Below are 21,144 nucleotides of genomic sequence, written 5' to 3'. Positions count from 1 at the left end.
GAAGAACGTATGAAAAATATTCACAGGCAAGAAAATTACACTGTGCTGTTTGACATTTTTTTACCGAGGAAAACATCCATCAAACCTTTGTTTCTTTTCTAGAGCAGGAATCGTGTTCATCGCTTTCAAATTGTAAATTGACTGTGGGGAGTTTATTCTCAGGTCATAATAATAACAGACTGATGAGGTGATAGGATGACCGAGAATATGACTTTTACAGCAAGTTCCTTAAAGCAATATGACCTGCAAATTTGATGTTAAATGTTTTTGCTACAAAACTGTTATTAACTATTACAATGACAAAAAAGTTTATAAACCTTGTTGTTCATATTTGCAGTAGAAGAACTATTTATATGCTTTGATTGAAGCAAAATTAAATTATTGTCATCCTGTACAAAATTAATTTCTTATATAATACTATAAATTACATGATGGTACAGAAATTTTTCTTCTGAAACAATTTAGTACTTTATTTTGGTCTAATTTACCATAAAGGATAAAGTTACATACAAATTTATCATAACAGCACATTTTAACAGGAAAATAAAATTCTCAGAATTGCAGCTCATATTGCTTTAAGGGAATACTTCTTATTCTCTTCTTATATGTATGTTTTATTGGTACTTTTTAAGCTTTCAATCAAATAAACATATGTTGATGCTTTAGGTTAATTGCAAAATCACATTTTCGTAACGTCTAATTTTCTGAGTTTGAAAAAAAAATGGTTTGAGAGGATTAGAATTTATGGTTGAAGAAGGAAAATGATACTGTCTCATGAAATTTTAACATTTTGTTGGGAATATAAATTCATGTGTCACTTAACACCATGAAATAAACAAAAACAAATGAGCACCTGCGAAAATTAGAGATTTTACAGTGTGTCGTACACTATGACTTTCACTTTATTTATCGAAATAAAACTAAAGTATTTGGTCGTCTTGGTCGTTTTACCAACAGGTTCTCATTTTCTCACAGATGACGCAAGTTCTGGGTTCTTGTGTTGTGTCAAAAACTTTTCATACGTATGTTTTGGAGTTTGGAGACGTTTTACCTCAAAAAAATAACCTCAGTAAGTGTAAAAAAAAAAATAATGCTATTTTCTTTACAGAACCTCAAGGTGCGGGTAAGTATTTAGCAACAGGGCTTTATCCTGTGAGATGTTCGTCTTCATGCAGTGCAAATCAAGCCAGAGGAGTCAATGCACTGAATTCGAACTTCGGTTACTATAGTAGCATGAATGGGTTGGTTATTTCAAGTTGATAAATATTCTGAAGATTTAAAAACAGAGAAATTACTTTTGAAATAAAAATTCAATGAACAATTACATAATTATTAGTATATCCACTAAAAGGAGATTCTGGTACCCAAAATGATTAAATGAGATTAAAAGCATTATTCTGGGATGAAAAAGCCCTACCATTTCTGTCTGATTAAAAAAAATGTATAATGAAAATTAAAAAAGTCTCCCAGGTATACTGAGTTGACATATAAATAAAAATAAATATTATGAATTGATAAAATGTTAATTGTTGTATTTAATGTGAAATTGAAGACTAAAGCAAGTGTTTTCTAGTTTTTAAATATATTGTGCTTCATAAGAATATATAAACAAGTCGGCTAATAGGGGAGAACAAAGTAGAGTGCACGTAGGATTTCCCACAGATTGTTGGAAAACTTTGTCTGTAAAGACCACGGAGATATTGTTAATGAGGATCTCCAGTATCTTTTTTAATATCAACTTCAGAAACTAGACTTGGTGTGTATCGAGAGAAGTATTTGAAATTAAATCAATTACAGAAAACAACTCTAACAAATGCTTCCATCAGATTAATACACGCATGTTTTTTTTTTCTAATGACGATAAGTTTAGATATTCGAGATGTATTACTTAATTTATTTTTTTTTTTCATTTTCACATAATAATATTTGATAATAATGATAAAGCGTTGTCGATTTTTTTCTGTGTGTATTAGCATATTTATTTGCATTTGTATCAAGAAATAATAAGATATCGTTTTGTTTTCTCTAAACGAGGTGCTTGAGCCAGGCAATTTTAGTCACGTACACAAGATGTTAAATCTACCTTGTATAGTATTTAGGAGAAACCATCAAGTTTATTGTTTGACAAGTCATAAATGACTGTTTTTCCTGCAACTAGAAAATTTCTAATTTAGAAAGCCAATCCTTCTGTTATTTGAAATTGATGAGCTGTACTTGGTGAATAATGAAAGGAATTAGATCTATAACAGACTCTTAGTATCGTTTTGAAAGTGGGGGGGGGGCAGCCGGAAAAATAATTGACATATTACCTGAAAAATCTTTTAAAAAGCAAATAAAGGAAGAATCATCCGAACTCGAAAATCTTATTTCAGGGGAGGGGGGGGGGGGTTTAGACTCTTTTTCGACAAAAAAAATTTTGATACATTAACATGGAAAATTTTGACAATACTACAAAAAAAGTGGGGTTGGGGCAGTGATGGGGACAAGCGGCCTACATTGAACATTTTCTATTAAATTAGCGGTAAAACATTATGTTTGAAAAATGCGTGGAGGCCTCCCCCAACCATCGATACTACGTTCATGTATAATTACTCACTTTTATATAATAATTGCTTTTATAAATAACAATCTTAATATTTTTACGTCATTCTGCTGTATACCAGGAAATGAAAACCTACATTTGTTAAAGCTATTGATGAGATCAAAATTGCTGAATTTTGTTAATTGACCTTTCAAATTCTTTCAATCATGTATGGCATAAACATGGTGTTACCTAATATTAAATGCTATGGTTTAAAAGGAATTTTTTTCATCGGTTTCTTTTGATATGTATAGGTTATATCACAGAAAGTTTTACATAACCATTGAAGTATAATTGTATTATTTAAACAAATAATTTGTTTAAATAAGAGTCTGTTTAATGTTTCATCGTGATTGACTGATAGTTGTATTTTGTATAAAATATTAAGAATAGTTTTTTTTTTTTTTATTCTATGTATCCAAATGACCCAGGTAATGAAAATGTTCGATAGAAGATTTGTGATACTGTTAAAGTGATACGAGAATGCTAATTTATGGCTTATTAATATTAGCAAGTATTTTATAGGTACTATGAATGCCAACAGAATATGACGATGATTTACTATTCATCAAATTTCAAGATACATGTATCATCAGACCAACAGTTTTAAGGTAGTTGCTTTGTGCAAAGTGACAACGAAGTTACTGGAGCAAAAGGATAGAATATCAAATTATGCAAATTAAACATTAAACAGATCTATAGTTGTGTTTATTTTAATTTGAAAATAAGATTAAATTGAAGAGATGCTGTCATTAGACAGAAATACCTGTGCTACAACGCACTCTTGAAAAAAAAACGCACTTTGAAACAAATTTTCAAAGTGCATTAAATTTGGGACCAAGTTTGAAACACTTTGAAACAAAAATATATCTTTTCAAAGTGCGTTTATATCGACCATGTTAACGTACTTTGAAAAAAATGTGTACGGCTTGGTCAATATTTTTTACTAATATCAAGTATGATATAATAATTATTTGAACCTGGTTGAAAAACTTTTCGATGATGACGTCACTTTAGAATCTGAGAAGATGTTTAGGGGTTGGCTTGTTCCCATAGGTTCTTGTAAATGTTTTAAAAGGGAAATGGGTCTTTTAGAAATAATAGAGGAATGATTGTTTTATAGCACAATTTCCTTTCTTTTTTATTTTATCCAGTCTGTAATAAGCTCGATAGATATAGGGGCCGATAAGTGACTTAAAGCATTGCATTCTTCTAAGGGAAAAGGGAGCAATTATGAATTTTTTCCATACCAGGAAAACTCTCTCTCTCTCTCTCTCTCTCTCTCTCTCTCTCTCTCTCTCTCTCATATTCATTTATCTTTTGTGAACATATATGAAATAATGATTGACTCATTCATTTGATACAAAGAAAAATGAACCCTAGCCACATTACTCACTCGTAAATTTTTACAGTTGGCTATTGTTGTCATTTCAGCGATATGGCCCCTGAGCCTCTCTTCTTTTATATGATAGAGTGCGTTATTTATTTAATTTCTTTTTAAGGAAAGCTTATCTCAATTTTTTTAAATCTTTTTCACGTTAAATCAAATTTATTGAGAGAAAGTATATCAATGTCATAAAAGTTATGTAAATGAAAATATATATATTTGAGTAGGAAAGATGAAAAATGGGCTGAAGGACCCTTGTTACAACGCACTTTTGAAAAAAAAAAATTCAAAGTGCGTTAAATTTGGGACCAATTTAACGCACTTTGAAAAAAAAAATTCTTTTCAAAGTGCGTTAATATCTACCATATTAACGTGCTTTAAATAAAATGTGCACGGCTTGGTCAATATTCTTGCAAATTTCAGGTATGATGAATAATTATTTAAACCTGGTTGGATAAATTTTCGGTGATGACGTCACTTCAGGATCTGAGATATAGATGTTTTAAAGATTTTTAGGTGTTGTCTTGTTCCCAAAGGTTCTTGTAAATGTTATAAAAGGGAATGTATCTTTTAGAAATAATTGAGGAATGATTGTTTAATAGCACAATTTCGTTTCTTTTTTATCTTATCCAGTCTGTAATAAGTTCGGTAGATGTAGAGATCGATAATTGACTGAAAGCATCGCATTTTTCATAGGGAAAAGGGGGCAATTATGATTTTTCCATTGAAGATAATTTTCCCGCATAATATGATGGTCTTTTTACAGTTATTTTATAAGTATTTAGAAGTATGAAAAAATGTTTATCCCCACACAATATGGTGGCCTTTCCTTTTTCTTTTTTTTTTTCATTTATTTGATTAGTAGTCAACTCGACATTTAGATATATAGACGACGTATTGTCAATTAACAATAGTTGTTTTCATGCATATGTCGACACTGTATATCCCAGTGAGCTTGAAATAAAAGATACCACAGAGTCTGACACACCTGTTTCATAAATTATTTAGATATTATACTAGAAAAAGACATTAATGGTATCTACCAACAAAGCTTTATGATAAACGTGATGACTTTAACTTTTCAATCATCAACTTCCCTTACATATGCAGCAATATACCCTTATCACCTGCATATGGTGTGTATATTTTTCAGTTGATTCAATACGTAAAAGCATGCTCTACGTATGAACAATTTCTAAACGGGGTAATTTATCGACAAACAAGTTGGTGAAACAAGAATATCAACAGTCTCTTTTAAAGTCATAATTTCTTAAGTTCTATGGTCGATACAATGACCTTGTTAACATTTACAATCTATCATTAAGTCAAATGCTGACTGACTTTTTCATACTAATTGTTAGGCCATTATTTACATACTGAATTGTCGACGGATTTTTCCGTTATTTCCCGATCATGACAAGGAGCACACGGTCGGCAGGGGATGCTCACTCCTCCATGGCACCTGATCCCTCCTCTGATTGTTTTTGGAGATCCTTGTTTGATCTGCTCCCGATTTGTATTGTTTTAATGGACTTTGAGCTTGAATACTGTTCGTTATCACCATATTTAAATGAAAAAAAAATATTAATGCATTTTATACAAGTTTTCCTTTTTTTCTTTTATTTGTATTGTATTTGATTTTGTAAAACAACGTTACTGAAAGTATAGTCAGTTGGCTATTGTTGCTTAGATCAGCGATATGGCCCCTGAACCTCTCTTCTTTAATATAATAGAGTGCGTTATTTCTTACTTCAGGAAAGTTTATCTCAATTTTTTCATCTATTTTACGTTAATTCAAATTTATTGAGAATGTTTATCAATATCATACCAGTTATGGAAATACACATATTTGGGCAGGAAACATAAAGAGTTGGACTGAGGGACCTTCTACCTGTCTTCTCCTCGTTCTCGATAAAGGTAGATCAATTCATCAGTTTTTCGAAAGAAACATAACAAACTAATGTTTCCTATTACTAAAATCTTTTTTTAAAGTGCGTTACGTGTCTCCATTGTAAAAAATGTTGATGTACACTCTTAACGCACTTTGAAAAAAAATTCAAACTGCCTTGATTTTGTTCCAGATTTAAAGCACTTTGAAATTTTTGTTCAAAGTGCGTTGATTTTGTCCCAATTTTAACGCACTTTGAAACAAATTTTCAAAGTGCATAATTTTTTCAAAGTGCATTGCCACAGACCTTCTACCTCGTTCTCGACGAGGGTAGATCAATTCATTGAAGTTTCTTTTAAAGAAACAAGATACATGTAATGCTGTCTATTACTAAAGTCCAAGTCCAGAATTTTTGTTATATATATATTTTTTCAACGTGGATAACTATGCTAAAAATGTTGACGTACACTCTTAACGCACTTTGAATAAGGAGGTGTGTGAACAAGGCGCGTAGAATGCCTATAGCTTCAGATACATAAAAATCATAATCAATTTGTGAATTTAGTATTTAGAGTAAAGTTCTCATAATTGAAATTTATGAATTTATGTCTCTGATCTACATTTAATAACAAAATAACACAGCCAGAAGTCTTTTTCATGATTTGTTAAAATGTCCATGGAACTCCTATAACGCAAGAACATGTACGTTCTTCACTTTAATCCCATAGAAAATACACGACTTCTTCAGAGTGTTCAAAAAATATGTTTAATTAATTTGAAAACAACTCCCTGAACCCTCAACTAATTTACGAATTTGTTGAGACAGGTAACATACCCCTCAGGGTATAATTATCATACATAAACCTCTACAAAAGTTTTAACTTTTGTGAAACTTCATCACATAGTTTTAATTCAAGTTTGCATTATTTCAACATGGATTAAAAAATCATGACCTCCAAGGGTAGGGTGGAGCCTCAATAGGGGATCAGAGTTTTAATGGGATGTATTATAAGAAAAAAATCTTCAAAAATCTTCTCAAGAACCACTGGGCAAGAAAAAAATAAGCTTATGTAACTTCATAACATAATGTGGAATCAAATTCATTTTTTTTTAAAAATTACTCTTCCTACAGCTTTGATAATGGATTTTATTAAGCCCTTTAATTTGTTTCGTTGCCCTCTCCCGATCGATTGGCTGAAAAAGGCCAGACTCAAAACTGTTTTTAACCTCCAGGAAGCAATTACTTTTTATGCATTCCGGAAAATATATTTTAAAAATTCAGGATTGATGTTGAAATTTTCTAAGAAAAAAAAAATTCCCACCTCCCTTCCGACCCAAATTCTTTTTATCCAGGGTCGGGAGAGGACAAGCAAACATTATTTTAAAGTTGGTCTAATACTTGTAGCACACGATATTTAACTCTGTTTATCAGTTTTTGTTTTCCTCCTATAGTTTTGATTCGATTTCAATGGCTTTGTGCACAATCATCCTTCAATAATGTACATAATTCAATGTTAATCAGTTTTGGATTTCCAAGAATGATGTTGAAATGGTAACTAAAAGACTTTTGCGAGAAGCGCTGACTTTTACAATCGACGGCTTACTTTTACACCAGGATAATATACGGAAGCTCTTTTGCGGTATAAATATTTAGCATAATAGTTAATAAAACGACTATTATTGTCCATTTCAAAGCCCATATTCCGTTGTCTGGGAAGGCAACAATCCTACCCTCAACCCCTTCCCTTCCCGCCTCGACCAATTTCTGCCAAGTTTTCCTTCCAGAATGTTTTTTTCTTTTTTTATTTGATTTCTTCCAAAAATGGGGAAAAAAGGAGATACTATCTTTCAGTTATAAAGTATTTTAGATAATGTTATTCTACCTCGAATCATCTCTTGTGTTGGTAAATAATCTTAGTGCCCCTAATACCAATAATCTTAGTGCCCCTAATACCATGACTCTAACTACTAACTAGGTTTTCTTATCAATTTCGTATCTCCGTACATAACACAGGTTTAAATGTCAAAGTAAGCCGTCAACTGTAAAAGTCAGTGCTTCTCGCAAAAGTCGTTCAAAAGTAGATTAAAAATGCAAATAGAGATTTTTCGACCCCTATTTGCCCCCAAGATTAAATCGAAAACTCCGAAACATTATTGCACATCTACAGGACACCATCAATCAAAAGATGATTAAGCTACTGCGTAAAATGTCAGAGGAGTTCTGGGACAAGGGGTATTTTTTTGTATTAAACGACACCCCTATTTGACCCCCAGAGTGAATATGAAAACCCCGAAACCTTATTGCAAATTTACAGGACACCCCAAATCATTTTCAGATACTAGTACCCTTATCACCTGTATATGGGGTCTTCCAGTTGATTCCATATGCAAGAGCATACTCTACGTACGAACAATTTCTAAAACGAGGCAAGGTATTGACAAACAAGTTGATTAAACAGGGATATCAACAGTCTTGTTTAAAATCATCTTTTCGCTAGTTCTATTTTCGATAAAATGACCTTGTCAGCATTTAAATCAATCATTAAGCCGAGTACTGATGTTTTTCATACAAATTGTTAGGCTATTATTTACACACTGAATTGTCTACGGATTTTTTTTCCCGTTTTCCTGATCTTGACAGGGTGAACATGGCGGGTGTGAATGGTCGGAAGGGGATGCTTACTCCTTCAGCTGGCACCTGATCTCACCTCTGATATTTTTAGAAGTCCGTGTTTCCTCTGCTTCCGATTTGTATTGTTTCAATTAATTTTTGAGTTTGATTACTGTTCGTTATCTTCATATTTCATTTGGCCTTTTTCTTTTTATAGATTTAACTACGGAAAATTCTGACTACCTGATCAATACATACGGCTCACGGCGAATGTGACAGGTCGACAGGGAATGCTTACGCCTCCTAGGCGCCTTATCTCACCTCTGGAATTTCCGGGGGTCGGTGTTTTATGTGCTTTTCACAGATTTGTATTGTTTGTAGATTTGAGCCGAAGGCACAAGTGAGCTTTTCTGATCAAAATTTGTCCGTTGTCTGTCCTTGTCGTTGTTGTCATTGTCGTCGTCATTGTCTTCGTAAACTTTTTACAATTTCAATCTTCTTCTACAAAACCACTGGGTCAATTTCAACCAAACTTGGCAAGTATCCTTGGGTAAAGGGGATTCAAATTTGTTCAAATGAAAAGCCACATCCTCTTTCAAGGGGAGATAGTTATAAAAAGGGTAAAATTAAATGGGTTGATTGAAAAATCTTCTTCTCAAGAACCACAGAAAAGATAAAACTTGTGTGGGCTTCCTGACATAGTCTATATTCAAGTTTGTGCAAACTATGATCCCCGGGAGTAGTGTTGGCTCGTTGTAGGCAGTCAAAGTTTTACATGAGTATATATAGAATAAAATCTTTAATCTTTTTCTCAAGAAAAGGAAAGCCATGTTTAATCATATTTATATGGAATCATCCTCAGGTAGTGTAGATTCAAGTTTGTTCAAATTATGACCGCCGGAGGTAGGGGGGGGGGGGGCATCCTCAGATAGTGCAGATTCAAATTTGTTTAAATCATGACCCCTGGGCGTAGGGTGGACCCACTATGGTCGATCAAAGTTTAACATGGATTTAAATTAGAAAAATCTTTTAAAATCTTCCTAAGAATAGGAAAGTCATGGTTAATCATATTTATATGGAAGCGTACTCAGGTTGAGTGGATTCAAGTTTGTTCAAATCATGAACAAAGCGTGGGGCTACACTCGGAATCAAAGTTTTCGATAGGAATACAAAGAAAAATTCTGTAAAAATCTTCTGCTGAAGAACATCTAATCCATAATCAATCATATTTATATGGAAGTATCCACAGGCAGTGTATATTTAAGTTTGTTCAACCCCGGGAGGAAGTGTGAGGCCACAATGGGCAAACAAAGTTCTACATTGGAATACATAGAAAACAATCTTTAAAAATATTTTTCCCAGGAACAGCAAAGTCATAATAAGTTATATTTACAAAGAAGCATCGACCTGTAGAGTAGATTCAAGTTTGTTCAAATCAGGACCTCTGGGGATAGGGTGGGGATCGACGCAATGCGTGATCACGTTTTACATGGAAATATATGGAAAAAAGAATCTGCTGATGAACAAGATGTGCCATAGTTACTCAGGTGAGCTTTGTGGCCTATGGGCCTCTTGTTTTTAGATCGATCACTGTTTCTTATCTTCATTTTTTTCATTCTATATTGGCATTCATTTATTATTATTTTGTAAAACCCCTTGTGTTTCTTCTAGTATCAGTAAATTTGATCTTTTTAGATACTTAAATGCATGGAATAAACAGCCCTTTGTTATTACTATCAATGAACAAAGACATCTGCGATTCATCTAAAGGTCAGATGTATCATATCTTCAAAAATAATTTATGAAAATATTTGAATATATTGCCTTGATCAATGATAATCAGAATTTGGATCAAAACACGATCTCCCAGTAAGTGTGGCATTCCCAAAAGAGAGAATTTGCCTTTAATATCTGTGATAAGAAAATTGGTGACGAGCACCTCTATATAGAACAAAGTTGATTATAAACTTGAAAGTCTGTCCTATATAATTGAATTTTTCGTCTGATTTGTTTTACTCTCCTCGGCCTTCACGCGTACCCTTCATAACGTCTTTGTATATATATTGTACACAGAACCTCATGTACCATTATTTAGGAGCGTCTTTAGTTGCATTTAATAAGTTTTTTACTATAAATAAAATTTTGTTGTTTTCCCCCTTAAATTCTAGCAAAAGGATAACTGCACTTAACGTTGGGTTTTGAACGAAAGCCCAGAAGGCTCATTCGAGATTCGAGTTTCGAAATACGAGATACGAAATTCGAGTTTCAAGATCCAAACTAACCATTCAAAAGGCGGTTTAAGATTCAATTACCCCCTTTGCTAAGTTTTGACCTTCAAGAAATCGTTGAATATATTCAAACCGAAGAGGTCGTTTGATTATATTACAATGCAAGAAAGAGTGTTATATATATATATATATATATATATATATATATATATATATATATATATATATATATATATATATATATATATATATATCAGAACGAAATTAGAAAAAAATATTGGGTTTTTTGATCTGCAAAATATGCTTATATATTATAACTTCTTAAAATTATAATAGATTTATATCAAGAATATCTAAATATCTATATCGTATTTTCTACTTTGTTTACAGGTTTGATGTCATAAAATTAAACATTGTTAATCGGATTCAAAGAGCAAGAGGGGGGGGGGGCGTATTGTAGTCGATGAGAATTATTAGTGTGCAATTTAACAAGTGACTAGCGATTAATAATAAATAGTAATACGGGTTTCAAAGTGGATATAGTTTGTGACAAGATATTAGAAAGTGACCAGTGACTAATATGGGATTCAAAGTTAAGTGTGCAATAAAACAAGTGACTAGCGATTAATAAGAATTAGCAATACGGGTTTCAAAGTGGATATAGTTTGTGACAAGGTATTAGAAAGTGAGCAGTGACCAATACGGGTTTCAAAGTGGATATAGTTTGTGACAAGGTATTAGAAAGTGACCAGTGACCAAGTTTGTGAAACCAAGAGACAGCCCCTTAAGTACGGATGGCTGAAATATACATGCTTAATAAAGATAATGATTTCTCTTTGTTCAGGCCCGTAGGAAATAATAATTAAAAAAATCACTTTAAAGCCCCCCCCCCCCCCAAAAAAAAAGCAACAGGGGGTTATCACGGTTATTAGGCGTTATTTTTGAAAGGACACAAGCATAAAGTTGCTATGATTTCTATAGTATATTATATCAATAAAAAATATAAGGGGAATGTGGGGAGGGGGAGGTGGAGACACGTGCCCAGGGTCCTATGGCTATGTTGTTTATTTTATAACAACAGTAGACAAATGTTCGGTTATCAACATTCAGCGTCAATCTTGCGATGCATGGGCATATATTCGATAACTATCTATAAGGAAACCGTTCGGGTCTCGCAAGATACATAACCAATCAATATACAAGTTTCAATACATGATGTAATGGCCATAGGGAAAAAAGATAAAGAAGTATTTAATAATGATAAAAATTAATTATTTTAACAAACCAATGGACCCTCTACACACCTTTAGAACTTTGAAAAAATCGTATAGCCTAAAGGAGTACGTATCAAAATTACTTAGTTCATGTATGCCTTTTTAGAGTACACAGGAAATCTTGAAAGACATCGTAGTAGTGATAAAGAAAAATACACCGATGGTGTATATTCCATATAGGCAAAAAGGCTGTAGCTTACACATCATTTTCTTGATAAAAAAATTTATTTATACATGTATTTGGTTGAAAAATGGGGGAAAGTTGATCATAAATCTTATCTATTTACCAGTTATTAGAATATTTTTTCATCAAATGCAATAAAAGTATTTTTGCAATCCACACTTTTATGACTATCCAATTTTTACAGTATACAAAACTTTTGATTTTTTATAGCTGGTTAAATCTAAAATTAAAATGTTACCTTGGAGTCGATATCAGACTATTAGAAATGACAGCAACAGGATTCTACGATTAGGACAGGGAGTAGAAATTAGGAAATATGTTTGGGTTAGTAGGAAGTCAAACATAAAACATTTTGAAAATTATATTTTGATTATTCAGTAGTTTCCATAATTTCCAAGCACTTTGAAAGGATTTTAAAATTTCTCAATTTTATTAACAGTGGTCATGAAAATTTTAATTTCTCTATCATAAAAATATGTTTAAATGATTTATAATTATATTCACTGGAAAAATGACAATGATAGATGTCTACAAGACCGCAGAAAGTGGTCCTCCGACCCCCCACCCCCCACCCCTATTGAGAGGGAGCGACTCCCTCCTTGCATATCCGCAATTCGGCAATGATGCGCTTTGGGTGAAATCTGTGACTTCACATTAGCCTACACATTAGCAGAAGGGAATATACACCACTGTTTCCCAATAGAAGAAATACATAAAGATTAAGTTTCCAATTACTGATCTTGGTCTAAGGCTTTGAATACTTGAATTAATAAAAAAAATTATATATACAATACAGACTAGAATTTATTTTATTCCATATCAAATAGTAGATCAGTCAAACTGCACAAATGCACCCTGGCATAAATGTAATGAAATTACTGTGCAGTGTAAAGACGACCCTTAGTATTTCATATCAATAATAATTTTCTCCCTCATCAACGTGCTTATTTAATAATTTATCGCCCTACTAATTTCGCAATTCAACGATAAGACCATATAATATTCTATATATGTATCTATTGTTTTGTTTAATGAGGAAAATAAGATTTTATATATATTTTTCAAAACCTTACACAAAATTCATTTTTATTTTGTTTTGATACATATAGCATTTTTTCTTGCATAATTATTTGAGCAAATGGCCCATTTGTTATAAATATATTCAGTGATTTCTTGATAGTAAACACTTAATAAAGGGGGGTAATCAAATATTGAATCCGCCTTTTGATTGGTTGGTTTGGATTCTGAATCTCGAAACTCGAATTTCGAATCTCGTATTTCGAAACTCGAATCTCGAATGAGCCTTCTGGGCTTTCGTAGTTTTGGGTCTTTTTCCGTCGCTTCTGTTGCTTTTATATCTAATCCTTATTTCACTTTTGTATATTTCCTAGAGATCTAGATGTCAATTTGGCACCAAATTTAAACCTTAAAATGATTTTAGACTGTGATAAAATAAAATGATTCAATGCTCCTTTTCTCTACTGCTTTCACCGTCATGGTAGCTCAGTCGGTAGAGCGCTCGCTCCGTGATCGGAAGGTCGTGTGCTCGAATCACGGCCGCGACTGATCTAAGTCGATAAAAAATAGGTAGCAGCTGTTCCTTCGCCAAGCGCTCGGCACTTTGCAGTGAAAGTTGTAGGTCCTTCGGAAGAGACACTAAAAACCGAGGTCCCGTGTCACGGCAGGCGTTGGCACGATAAAGAACCTACACTGCTCAATGGCCCTCAGTGCCGAGTAAAGGTATAAATTTGAAGCCCTTCTCCGGTATATGGTGACGTCTCTAAATGAGTGAAAATTTTTTGAATGGGGCGTAAAACAACATACAATCCCTACTGCTTTCCAAATAAAGAGAATTTACACTTACCTGCCCTTGATTAAACAAAGTTTGCAAGAGAAGGCGAGCTAACTTTGTAAGAATGACTCTAAAATTAGACTAGATAAATAACAATGACATGTTTAAAAATACGCGAACGTTCTTTCCCATCTCCCTCTTTATCCTGTATGGCACAAGTACATTATTTACAAAGGTTTCAAAACGAAATTAACAATATCAGCACGCACACAAGTGAAATATATTTTGATTCGATGCCTGACAATTCAACGTATTCGAAAACAGTGTCCTATGTTGCACAAAATATGCTATTTTACAAGTCACGTGACGGAATTTAGTATTCACAGAGTTACCTGAGGTAAGAAATCGCGTGGTGACTTATAATATTCAACATGTCACAGCCCTTGGTTACAACAGAGAGAGCAAATGTAAGAAGAAGCAGTTTTTTTTTCTTTTAAACCATAAGCGCATGTTTGTCTATTAATCTCCTTTTGACACAAGATTAATAATGCAAATATACAGCTACTGTTAAACGGAGAACAATAGACAAACATGCGCTGACTATGTATAAAGTCAGTGAAAAAGTGGTCATCCTCATTATTGTACATAGATTCAAGAAATTGTGATGTCCCCCGCCTTTGAAAACAGCTTCGTACTTCGTAAATACATACTTTTATTTAATGTAAGTTGTAGGTTATATGTTGACCATTCCTGTAATTAAAAGAAAATGCTTGTTTTTAAAGTTTATTTTGTCGCAATTTTCGTATGTCCTTAAAATTTTCTGTATATCACTGGTATCAGAATGGGAGATGGGGGTTAGGCAAATAAATAAAAGGCGTTGTTTTTCTTAAGTACAGGAATAATGCGAAATTGGCCGAGGATGGTTTGAACATATTTTATTGTTTAGATATTACAACAAAAGGATCGGACACAAGTTCTTAAAACTTAGAACGTCCTCTCCTTTATAACAATTAATTACACAAAATAATGTTAAAATTAAACTACACTGGAACCAAAGGTCAATATGATTATCTTACATAGATTATGCATGTACAAAATTGATTTGATGTAGTATGTACAAATGAATCTAAATATATAAATTCAAAAAACGACCAGTTCTCTTAATAAACAATTGCACATTTAAAAATAAACTTTCATTTTCAGAAATGCTAATCGAATCATCTCCCCATAACAGTACGTGAGTGTCTACAATACGTAAATTAATCATTCTAAAAATAGCATTAAACAAATCGTTTCTTGGGACAGTGTATTTCGCACAAGAAAGAAAAAGTAATGATATGCGTCTTCTATTTTTCCACAAGTGCATAATGGACTGTCAATGATGTTGCACCTAAATAAATCTTTATTCAGAACGCAATTGTGTCTTAATCTAGAATGAATTACATTCCAGTAACGAACACCAAAAGAAAAAAGGCAGGAGTAGGTGTTTTTTGAGAGTTTATACAATTTTTGAAGGAACCTATAGTAGTGGATTGTCTTGTTTCAAGAGGTAAAGAGTTCCATTCCCTTATTGCCATTGGGACAAAAGATGATTTATAAATATTTAATCTACACTTAGGGATGCAATAATTTTGTGATTGTCTTGTTACGTAATTTGATTCGTGTGATCGAATGTTTGGAAATATTTCTTTCAGATACTCGGGTACCATATTATGAAAAATTTTATACATAGTTGTTCTAACTTTGGACATTCTTCTAATAGCAAGTGGTTCCCATCCAGTTTCAAAATAGAGAGAATCTCGCGATGCCAAAAAAGTTAATCCAGTGACTATTCTTGCTGCTGCTAACTGTAATTTTTCTAGTTTTTCGGAATCTTGACTAGAACACCCACACCAAACTTCAGTTGCGTATTCTAACTGAGGTCTTATAAAAGTAGTATATAAAAGAGATAAAGTTTTAGCACTTACCCTGAACTGCAATTTTTTAAGTAGACCTAATTTTTTATATGCATTGGCAACGATAGAATCAATGTACGCTGACCATGTAAGGTCGTGTGAAAAGAGAATACCTGAGTGGTTGTGTGATGATACAAAATCTAAATAACAGTCCTGAAATTTAAGCCTTGGTAGATCGACATTTTTCTTAGTACTAAAAAAGATAGCTTTGGTTTTCGAACGATTAAATTTCAATAGCCACTGTTTAGACCACTGTTCAAGTTGATTTAAATCATAATTCAATCCTACTTGAATATGTATATTTTCAGAACAGTTCTGTAAAGAATTATCATCAGCATACAACCTGCTTAAACTCGACATATTTTCAGCAACATCATTGACATACAGTGTATATCAAAAATAAAAGTGGTCCCAATACAGACCCCTGAGTGACTCCAGCATGTAAAGATTTAAAATTAGACATAGTATTCCTATGCAATACCCTTTGTGTCCTTAAATCTAAATAACTTTGAAACCATAGCAATAATTTATCGCTAACACATAAGTTTGTAACTTAAATAGAAGATCTTTTTCTCGCATAATCACCAGTGTAAGATTGACTTGTCCGGTGTGAGACAGCAGTGTGAGATTTTTCTGTCTTACACTGTGTATTACTACGCCGCGAACGATAACGTAAACATTCCGTCTTTATATAAAGAAATTGTAACAATGTTAAAAAATATTACATATACTTAAAATGTTGTCATTTAACTTATTAAGATAAACTTATTTTCATTCAAAATATTGTCGTATATTCACTTTTTAAATGGCACTAATTTTAGATCGCGGAAGGATTCTTCTTGAATGAATGTGTACGCTATCGGATAGATAAGTTTTTTAATTCCCAGTTTTTATCTATCTAATTAATTTACATGTACTGAAATTCATTTTATCAGTTTACACCATGTGTAAACCATTTTCAGGTACGCTCTCTCCGTTGGTGTATTTAGATTTTTAATTAGATGGAAAATTAAAAGAATATATTTTTAGCCCTATCATGGCGACGTCATTGACAGGCCATTATTTTGGATAAAATAATGCGAGAAAAATAATCATTCATTACATACTCGTGTGGGAATAGTGAAATTCCACCTCGGGGCCAAGATTCACGGTCTAGGACTCGGCAAAGCCTCGTCCTAGACCGTGAATCTTGTCCCCTTGGTGGAATTTCACTATCCCACACTCGTAGTAATGAATGATTCTATTAATGCCATACCCGATCAAATGCCTTAGACAAATCACAATAAACCATACAACAGTGTTTTCCTTCATCTATAGCTTTAGCTATGCAATTGTATGGCCGAGGTTATAGTGCTGTTTCCCAAATACGTACATCATGCACGTCATTACAGTACGTATAAGTATGGTTTCTGAACCTACTGAACAGTGAATAGCAATGAACAGTGTAAAAAAAATTGCAGTTGTAAAATGCAAATGTAAAAACTTTTGCTCTATTAAGTCCTACAATACCATGTACCTAGAAAAATTCTTCTTTATTGTTTTTTTTTTTTTTTTTTTTTTTTTTTTTTTTTTTGATATCAAGACCAATATCTATTTAATATTGATATCATATTTAACTCAGAGCAGGAAGAGTGGGGTTATCATTTTCGGATGCTTCCTTTTTAATCGTCCTCACTTTATGTGCTCCTTATATTAGCGTTACATTATTATCATATATAACATTTTATTCTTATTTCAAAGGTGACAATACTTTGTTTTTTAGTCTCTAGACAATATACTTAGTACTAACTGGACAACAGAATTATAACCCATTCTTTTTAATTTATGAAGACACACACTATACTTCACAGAATAAAGCCCTGTTGTTGAATGATTATCCATAGCTTCAGGTTTGGTGTAGAAGATAGCAGTTGTTTTATTATACACCTGCTGGGATTATGTCCAATGTTAAAGGACTCAGAATCATACTAATGGAAATTTTTTTCTCACAAGAACCCTTACATCGTCTGTAAATAAAATGACAAGGAGACTACTGTTGGAAAAATGAATGCAAATATAAACAATTTTTGATTTGCGTAAAGAAGGCATATCAGATATCTACCATGAGTAGTCACATCCGTTTATTTGCTTAAAGCTTGAAAAGTGCCTTTTACATATACATGTAAGGACAAAAATCTTTACCTCCACCCCAGCCCTTTGTTGTAAAAGTCACAATACTATAAAATTTTGTATCGTTAAAAGAAAGAAAAAGTCTATCCAAAAGTCTATACTATATTTTTAAAAAATGCATTACATGCAGCCAATTTTGAACGTTCGACCGAGCTTTTAAGCGACCTTTTAAGATCTTTCTGAAGTAGTTCAAACCACTGTAACAACTTCAGACACGAAGCACATTAGATTAATCATAACAAGCACCTGTTGTTTTTGGAACATCCACTCATACCCATCCTCATGTAAACGTCGAACACTCTTCATTTCAGTTTCTCCTTGCTGGTTCTGCTTTTTGTCATCTTCTCACTCATTAACGACGACCTTACAGAGGATTACAGAGCTCTGATGGCAAAGAATTTCTCGGTGATGAAATCTCAAAGTTTTGGAACTGTCAAACTAGTCCATGAAAACCATAACCATTTTTTGCAACTCGATGAGACTAGAGACCATGAATGCCAGTCGACCGTGTTTGTAAATGGTATCTCCAAGATAAAAGATATTTTACACACAGACACATCCTTCCATGAACTCGTAAGTTTCCCATTTTCAAGAAAAATTTAAAAACTGCCAGAAGACATGACCACGGCAAATTAAATTTTGAAAATTTAGTCAAAATTACAGAAGCACAATAGATAAGACAAAAATACAAAGTCTGGAGACAAGTTGACGTTTACTACAGATAGTTTTGATGTCAATGATAACAACAAGGCATCTCCCTGTGTCCTGTTTGGTCTAGATTTTGAAACTGGTACTTGACGATGTACGGAACTTAGATCATTGAAACTCATTCTCACTAAAAAGTAGTGTAGAATGTTTGATCTACAAACAGAAGTAAGAAATCTTGTACCCCCCCCCCCCCACACACACACACACCACAACACACCCTCACGCACATTTTCACGCCATAAACTTGTTTTAATACATATGTGCCATGTATTCAATCAATATATTTGAGTTATTTAAAGCATCATGTTGGTTCAGATGTTATTTTTTTACCTCTGTATTTTTTTTTTTTTAATTTTTTTAAAAGAATTTGTTTTTATGCATTCAATATTATTGTTAATACTTAAACAAAATACTGTCAAATATGAAGTGTTAGACAAATATGTTTACTAAATTTTTTTTATAGGCCTTTAGCCCTTTTCTCTGATTGATTGCTTATAATTGGCATCACATTCTAGAAAATGTGAAACTAATCAAATAGCATCAGGCTTCAAGTATATTACACAAAATAATGGTCTCGATCGATTTTACTCATTTGTGAAAAAATGATTATGCTTAAGATTTTTTTTAATCGTGCTTTAAGGACATTGGCAAGGTTCCTGGATATCGTATAGAATTTTTCAAGAACTCTTGGTTAGGTTTAATGGTACATATATTAAACAGGTTATATTCTGGTAAGTTTTACCCACCAAGCCAACCTGTTTCAGATTTCGTCAAGTCAATGATTTTACAATTCTCAATGCATTTCCTATGCAAAATGTTGATAAAAGGGACCTACATAATTTTTCACCGTAGGATTTCTCCAAAACTCATTTATTTCATATCGTTTATGTATTATATACATTATTGTATCCTCTTTTCCTATGACATCTAGATATTTTGGCTGAAAATGTATATAAAGAAACAAGACACAAGCATATCGGCACCGTTCTTTATCTTTGAGTTACTTCCCTTAACATCTCAAGAGACTGGTTGACTGTTTTTATTATGTAATTTACTTCACTAGAAACTAATTATTTTTTAAAAAAAATATTGGTATGGGTTTGTTTTTGATTTTTATTCTCAGTTACTAAATGGTGCCTCTTTCACACGACCTAAGAACTGCTCTCAGCCGGTCTACCTTCCAGCATCTGTCACATCTTTGCCCTTCCCAGCATAGCTATGGTAAATGACGTTGGGTCTCTCTCCCTTGAACACAATGAGCAGTGGAGGATTTTATCCTTAAAGCACTTATTATGACTTGATGCCTTGATTTATACCGTCTCATTTAAAGCACCTCAAAGGAAAAGCTGAATGTCTACATGATGTAATTTTTAGATGAGGTCGCTTTTGATTGTTCGTGGCCCTATAGAAACCAACAAACAAAAACCAAAAGTGAATGTTCTTCCTACTGAGCTGTTCACTGAATGTATTTTTGTTCTTTAGTTTAATTTGAAAACTGATACATGTTCAATTCAAATCGGTCAATTTACATGTATACTGAACATGTAGCACTTTAGAAAGGAAAAATACATATTTTATATCTTTTCTAAACTGTGCAAAGAAGGCTTTAATATTCAATCAATATTGTACTATTTTTTCACTTATATATAGTGAACGTTTTGCAGTATTTTTACATACTGATGGAGGGAAATCTACAAAACTTAACAAAAACGGGAAATGTCATAAGATTCATACTTAGTGAATTCTATATCCAGCTTGAAAATTGAGAGCTACTTTATTTTTACACAACAGCTTTAGCCCTAGTATATTATTAAGACTCTATATACCTAATTTACCCCGAAGTTAAAAATCGTGACACCTATTTTTTGTATCGTTATTCAATATTTTTAACCTTTTTTCATTTATTTTAATTATTTCATCGTACAAAAATTTTGAAAACATATGAATTGACATCAGAAATGACAATGGCATATGATCTAATTAAAATAAAATGTACTACAGAACTGAAATTTGGTAATCTTTTTCTATTAAATGAAATTATAACTGAAATGGATGAAGTAGTCCGTACCACTATAGTTTACAAGTTGAACCGACTGAATTTACCAGTATACGTAATTTTCAACCAAACTGAAAAAGGTTAAAATAACAAAAATTGAATGATCTCAAAATTCTCAAAAACAATACAAATTTTTTAACAGGACATAAAAAACGGACCCCTGGACTCCAGAGATTGAATCAGATGCCTAAGAGGAGTAAGCATCCCCTGTCGATCGCTCACACCCGCCTTGAGCTCTATATATATTGATCAAGTACACGGAGTAATTAAGTCTAAAATTATTACCTACGTACATGTACGAAAATATGTAA

At 32.7% G+C, this 21,144-nt stretch overlaps 1 protein-coding gene across 1 annotated transcript in view; it reads left to right on the top strand.

The window, feature by feature from the left end:
- The window catches only part of LOC133203780 (uncharacterized), a 36,317-nt gene extending 16,324 nt beyond the window's left edge, over positions 1 to 19,993 (top strand). The window contains exons 11-12 of the mRNA XM_061339568.1: positions 18,381 to 18,642; positions 19,901 to 19,993. Of these exons, the coding sequence (XP_061195552.1) occupies positions 18,381 to 18,642; positions 19,901 to 19,993 (355 nt within the window). The remainder of the gene's footprint in view (positions 1 to 18,380; positions 18,643 to 19,900) is intronic.
- Positions 19,994 to 21,144: the final 1,151 nt, after the last annotated feature.

This window comes from Saccostrea echinata, unplaced genomic scaffold (assembly GCF_033153115.1).
Source record: "Saccostrea echinata isolate AGI-Se365-2 ecotype Australia unplaced genomic scaffold, CSIRO_AGI_Sech_v1 ptg000002l, whole genome shotgun sequence".
NCBI lineage: Eukaryota > Metazoa > Mollusca > Bivalvia > Ostreida > Ostreidae > Saccostrea > Saccostrea echinata.
Note: the sequence above shows the minus strand (reverse complement) of the source record. Positions and strands in the feature narration are given on the sequence as shown.